Here is a 7,136-nt window from a genome sequence, read left to right on the forward strand (position 1 = left end):
GAACGGATTGTTGAACGAACGGTACGGATTGTTGAACGGATGAACGGTCTCTGTTCCGCGCAACTGCAGTTTTTTTTCAACACAACTGCAGTATCTTTTTAACACAACTGCACTATCTGTTCAACACAACTACAGTATCAGCCATGATTATGGTCCACAGTGCATTGTGGACCATGGTGCACAATATAATTTGCGGTAGGTGGAGTTGAGGAATTTCCAATTCTTTTCACTACGAATGTTAGAATGTACCATATATACAGGATTACGGGCAATGTGTTTTCCTTGTAGTAAGAGGTAGTCTGATTCGGGATCATCTTAATTAGGAAATGGAGTTCAGTTTCTTTGTTAAGATTGGGCAAAAAAAGTCAGCTTCAATATAATTCACAGCAAAACTTGCTGATACGATAGAGATCGGCTTAACTTGGTGAAAGATTGAGAATATATGTTTCCTTTGTATATATTAGTAAGGTTGACCATTAATTTCAGTATTAATTTTAATTTTAAATATGAATGCGATTAGTACAAGCAGAGTACAAATATCTAAACATTGGAGGGGTTGAGACAACCCGTTTTTGGGATTGTTGCTAAATGCTAACCCCTACGTATCTTGCTTTATTTCTTTGCTTCTTGATGGCTCCATCTATGTTAACTTTCCATTTTGGTTCGTAACTTGAAAAGTGAGATTTTGAGAAAATTTGATGTAGGTGGAGTTAAGGAATTTCCAATTTGTTTTCTAATGTTAGAATGTACAAGACTATGGACAATGTGTTTTCCATGGAGTAGTTAATTTTGAATGTTTGAATTATGAGAGAACTTTGGGGTTGACAAGCAGGATCGGAAATTCACAGCGAGTTTCCTTGTAAAGATTGGGCAAAAATACAGCTTCAATTCACAGCAAGTTTTGTTGATGTGAGAGGGCTACACTTGAACTAGTTGTTAACTTCGTTAATTTGAGAATGATTTGTTTTTTATATATTACGGAGTAATAAAGATGTTCATCATTAATTTCAGTATTAGAATAGAAATTATTGTATTAAAAAAAAAAAGAATAGAAATTATATAAATGTCAATATAATTTTAAATTTTAAATATGAATGTGATTAGTACAAGCACATTACGAATATCTAACTTTGGAAGGGGTCGAGGTAAATCCCTTAATTTATTCACAGCTAAAGGTTTGAGAAAACAATGCCTAAGAAGAACAATTCGATCTAAAAAACAATGCCTAAGAACAATTCGATCTATTGGTGATTTTTTTCTGCCAGAAGAACCCCTTTTAATTTTGGGATTCTTGCCAAACTTCCCGGGTAGGATAGGATGACTGGGGTAGGATAGGTGAAAGTTGTATTTTAATGGTGATTAAAAATTAAGATTATCGTCCTCAAGGAATGGCTTTATGGGAGTTTAAGTAATGAGGGGTTAAGCATAGGTTCATGTAGTGTTTGAAAGCTAACTGCAAGATATTTGAGTAGTGCATGTTTAAGAAATCAATAATGAGAATAAGTAAGGGAATTAAAAGATAATAAATTGAATAGAGATTTGAACCAAACATCCTTGAATAAAATCCCGTTTATGTCTAAAGTTTAAGTTATGCAAGTCTAGATGATGAACTTGGGGAAATGGTTTAAGTGTCAATGTCACTCTTGTGATCACTTGGACTATCAACTAATCCTAAGTCCCATTCTCATGGCAACTTGGCTAGAAGAGACAATTTAACAAATATTTTGTGTGCCTATTTCCTTCAAACTCCCTTTTCTCAAAGGTGAGTAAGAAATATGGGAGGTATGGCTATGGTGTAGCCCTATTCTCATAGGTGGAACACCAATTCCAAATATCTCTTGCATAATTTGGCCATAATTATGAAGAGTCAATTCAATTCTACCCAATTCATAACCAAGTTCAATATTAAGACAATACAAAACCTAATTTATGCAATTTAATTCATATTGCGATTCATACATCAAGGAAGTTCAATTCAAATCCTAAATATGTTTAACTATTCATATTTGGAATGTAAAGCAATAAGCAATTGAAATAATAAACATGGAATTCAAAAGAAACTTTAAGAAATATAAATGCAAAAATATGAAATAAAGAACTTAATTAACTTGATGGTTTGATGGAAGTAATAATCTAAAATTGAAGTTGAATGTTGGAAATACAAATGGATTCTTCTCCTAAATTTCCTAATTAAAGGTAGATTACAAGTGTGGAGAATGTTTTTGAAGTTTCCTAGAGAAAAAAACTAAAAGGGAAGTTTAGAAATTCAAAAGTATGTTGAAAATAACCACTAAGATGTATTTATAGTCTAAAATTCGCGCATTTTCGTAGCCTTCAGGATAGAAAGTCACGGTGAGACTCACGGTGTGAGTCCCACAGTGAGTCTCAAACTGATCATTGAGACTCATGCTGACAGCGTGAGTTCAATGATCAGTTTCTGATCAGCATACTCACGCTGAGAGAGTCCCTGATAAAAAACCATGCTGAGGACTCACGCTGACACTCACGGTGTGAGTGTCAACGTGAGTTCTTCTACTTGACCTTCACACAATCGTTTTGCTCATTCGTGCCCCCTCGTGCCCTCGGGTGTTTTCCTTGTGCTTTAAAGTCCCGTTTTCTCCCAAGGTTAGCATCTTTTCATGCTTGTTTGCTCATTACTTGATATTTTCTTCCTTTAAACAAAATACACAAAATTAAGAATTATTCCACATTCCTTTACATAACTTTTGAATTAAAAACAAGCATAAACAAGCACAAATACGAGACCATTTAATGACATATCAATAGGATGACTTAATTAGCGAACAATTGTTGAATTAGTATTACTCACATGGTATGAATTGGAGGATTTATTACTCATTTTAACATGATTAGTATTACTAATACGTTATGTACAGTGATACATGTATGAGATTGTGACAATATATTTATCAGTTGATTATTTAGATGGGGAAAGTGGATTTTAATAGTGTTATTTACGCTACGAAATGCTGGGGAGATTGTATTGTTATGTATAAATTATAAAAGATTTTTCATTTTGGTTTGTAACTTTAAAAGTGAGGGTTTGAGAAAATTTGATGTAGGCAGCGGAGGCGAGCATGGAGAGGAGAGGGAGTTGCGGTGGCGAGGGCAACGGAGGCGCGACAGAGGAGTCACAGAGTCGTTGTTGGTGGCTGAGAGAGGCAGTAGTCATCAATCGTTGGTTGTGTTGGCGACGATTTCCTATAGAGGAGAAGAGAGGAGAGGGTTTGGTGTCGGCGACGGAAAGGAGAGAGGAGAGGTGATGAGAGAACGATGAGGTGAGATCATATATATATATATATATATATATATATATATATATATATATATATATATTACGTATGTTAACCATATCTTTTTTTTTTCCGCTACCTTTTCTCCTAGAAAGGGTAGCGGAAAATATCATTCTTTTTAGAGACCGCTAGCTACCTTTTTGTTTGGAAAGGGTAGCAGTTTAATTTTTTTTTCCATTTATTTACAATTATGTCACCGTTTTTTTTTTTTTTAACAATACACTACCCTTGTTTGATGAAGGGTAGTCGGGTAGTCTAAATTCATATTTCTTTGCTCATTTTTGTACTAGTGAAATTTAAGGCTTGAGTATAAGAGGTGATAGCAAATGAAAAAGGTTCATGGATGGTTCAAATCCTCCCAACAACATCGTCTCTCCTACTTGGACTACTTGGACTCTGAACCCTTTCAGAAAGGCCGTTTACGCTCCTCCTCCGATGGTCTGATTTGTCTGTCCAGACCCAATGGAGATTTCGTTGTTTGCAACGTTAGTACGGGACAACGTATTTCCCTTCCAAGAATCCAATTCCACTCCCCCCATCAGCTTTCAACCTGTCCGCTGTTGGGGTTCGATTCACAATCTAAAAGATACAAGGTTTTGATATCAGCCAGGATGATTGATCGGCGGTCCATTTGCTTCGAGTATAAGCATTGGATTTTGACTGTGGGAGTGGATAAATCATGGAGGGAGATCGACTATTCTTCCCACCCCTTTGATGGCTATGGCAGCCCTATCAATCCCGATACTAGTAGTGTCTACATAGACGGTGTTATCTATTCTTATAATTGGCTGACTAAAGCTGACCATCCTAGCCTCCACATAGTAGCATTTGAAGTTGGGTCTGAGAGTTATTCTTTGATACCATTTCTAGCTGAAGTTTCTTCATCGCATTGGTATCTTTTAGTTGGTTATTTAGCTCCATTTAGGGAAAAATGCCGAGCTCTTATCAGAGATTTTGCATTGCTACAAGTTGATGGAGGTCGCCTGGCTATTGTTTTAATTCGCAGAATAGGCCTCCTATGCTACATGGATGTTTGGACTTGGGAGAAATCTAAGGAAAGATGGGAGAAGATTACTGCGCCTCTTCCATTAGAAGAGAGTAAAACAATCAAGGAAGTAGAATACCTGCGCTATACTACGAATAATAATGCGGAGATTGTGTTGTTATGTATAAATAGAGAACGGTTTTTCATTTTGATTTGTAACTTGAAAAGTGAGGTTTGGAGACAATTTGATGTAGGTGGAGTTGAGGAATTTCCAATTCTTTGCCCTACCGATGTTAGAATGTAAAGGATTATGGACAATGTGTTTTCTTTGGAGTAGTATGATTTAGAATGTTTGAAATATGAGACAACTTTAATTTGGGTTAGAAAAGTAGGTTTAATTTGGGGTTAGACAAGCGCGGTCTGATTTGTTGTAAAGATTTGGGCAAAATGACGGCTCCAATTCACAGCAAACCTTGCTGATGACAGAACGCTTATCTTCATTAATTTGCGAATGTTTCCTTTTCATATATTAGTATAAGGTTGTTCATTAATTTCAATATTAGAAATTATACTTCATTAATTTGATCATAACAGTAGGAGGTACCTTTATGCTTATCCTATATTCATATTCATAAAGGTAGGAGGCACCTTTTTCTATACGAGAATGCGTTCAAAGTCCCTCGCATGATGAGAATGCATGGCCACTCATATCAACCCAACAATTTTAAATATGAATATGATTAGTACTGTCACTCTACGGATATCCAACTTTGGAGGGGGTTGAGGCAAACCCCTTAGTTTATTCAAAGCTAAAGGTGGGTTGACGCAAACCCCTTTTATTCAAAGCTAAAGGTTTGAAAAAACAATAATGCCTAAGAAAAAATCTGATCAATTGGTAAAAAAAAAACCATTTTTGGGATTCTTGCTAAACTTCATGTGCAGGATAGGATGACTTAGTGAACAATTGTTGGATTAGTATTTTTCACTACATGATATGAATTGAAGTATTTATTACTCATTTTAACATGATTAGTATTACTCATATGTTAGGTATTGCTATACGCCTATACATGCATGAGATTGTGATAAAATATTTATCAATTGATTGTTTAGATGAGGTAGGTAAATTTAAATAAAACTATATATAGTTAAATTCATACTCTATCAACAAAATAGATGAGATTTGAGACTTTTGAATGAAATACGTTTTTGGAAGAGTGCATGTAACTTTTTTTTAGATTAAATGTCTCTTTTATCTTAATTAGTTAAGTATTGTACAATATTAGGTGATATATTGTCATGTTAAACAATCTTGATTTCAATTTTAAATGTGAGTCAATTATTATAATTATTGTGTTGATACTAAGTATTATGATGATAATTGTGAAGTTTAGAGTATATTTCTGTGTTATTGTGAAGAGTATATTGTATAGTTTGTTGGGTAGGTTTTGCATCATTTTGTAATGATTTTTTTTTTTAAATGGTGTTAAAATTAATTAATTAATTTTTAAAAAAAATTATATTATTCACGACATTTTCTTAAAAGAAAGGGTCACGGATACCCTTTAAAAAAAGTTTTGCAACTTTTTGTATAAGATTGGGTCACAAATTAGTAGTTTTGTACTTGTGCCTTTAATCTTAATTTTAAGAGTAATCAGACTCCTTTGGTTTGTATAAAAAGTCCTAAGGTAGAAGGCATATTTCTTACCGTATGCATGTATTAATTAAGTGTACAAATGGTAGCAATATATTTAGAGAAAACAACAATAGTAAGTATTGGAGACTAAAACTAGACACCACCAACTACCCAACTCAAGTATCAATTGAAGCAAGTTTGTTTCATCTTTTTTTTTTTTTGAAAGGAAAATGAGGGATATATTAAGTAATATCCATGCTCAAAGCGCGAGCAATGGAAGGGAAAGGAAACATAGAACAGTCCGAACAGTCAGAAAAAGACAGGGCTTCCCGAGCTAACAAATGGGCAACCCTGTTCGCAGACCGTTTTACAAACAAAAAGCATAAGTTAGTAAAACTTGTAGCTAGATTCCTAATTTCATCCAAACCTCTAAGATGTCATTGTTAGAACTTTTTAAGCATAAAATGACATTTAAGTGGCTATATTATGGTACAAATATATGTGAGTTTCATTTTTTATTTGGGTCGAGTCAAAGTAGATTCAGATTTTTAATTTTGAAGTGAGACCTCGAAATCAATATATTATACGCTCAAAACAGATAATTGGTGAATGAGAAATTGATTTTTTAAGTAGGCCCATTCGAGTTGGAAAATGGAGTTGCGAAGGCTTCTAAGTAGCCTTTGATAAATACAAGACCCTTTTAGAGGGAGTTTGAATTGTATAACAAAGAGACTGTCTCACATAAGCAATGGGTGCAAATCGCAGGCACAAATGTCGTCCAGAAACATTAATTTTTTTGATTTGGCAGATGGCCGGTTACCTAACTTCTGAAACTTCAAAATCCTTTGATTTTCTCTCTTCCATCTTAAAATATTATTTTAATTTTTTGAAATATATTCTGCCAACACTTCAATAAATAATAGGAAGTATTCGCTCTTTGTTCTAGTTCATCAGACTTTTTGTTTGAGTGCTCAAACACTAAAGTTGTAATCCATTTATCTTAGGAGACTAACACTACAACGCTCCTGGCACCATTGGAGTATAGTTGATACACCATTGATTGGCGATGATCCTACAACAAGGATAATGTATATTACCTTATATATGTAATTAGGAAAATAATTAGCATTTATATGTAATTAGTAATTAGGAGAATAATTAGTCATTTCAGTAATTAAATGAATTGACAATGTTGTGTATT

General features: G+C 34.1%; 1 protein-coding gene across 1 annotated transcript; it reads left to right on the forward strand.

Annotated features, from left to right (window-relative positions):
* The first annotated feature begins 3,640 nt into the window (after window positions 1–3,640).
* LOC116032338 (F-box protein At1g53790-like) lies at window positions 3,641–4,603 on the forward strand. Its single transcript, XM_031274838.1, has one exon. The coding sequence runs from the start codon at window positions 3,641–3,643 to the stop codon at window positions 4,601–4,603; it is 963 nt and encodes a 320-aa protein (XP_031130698.1).
* Window positions 4,604–7,136: the final 2,533 nt, after the last annotated feature.

Source organism: Ipomoea triloba, chromosome 10 (genome assembly GCF_003576645.1).
Source record: "Ipomoea triloba cultivar NCNSP0323 chromosome 10, ASM357664v1".
In the NCBI taxonomy this organism is placed as follows: Eukaryota; Viridiplantae; Streptophyta; class Magnoliopsida; order Solanales; family Convolvulaceae; genus Ipomoea; species Ipomoea triloba.

Excerpts from the sequence above, each read along its gene's own strand:
- LOC116032338 (XM_031274838.1), top strand. The coding sequence starts at position 3,641 with ATGAAAAAGGTTCATGGATGGTTCAAATCCTCCCAACAACATCGTCTC.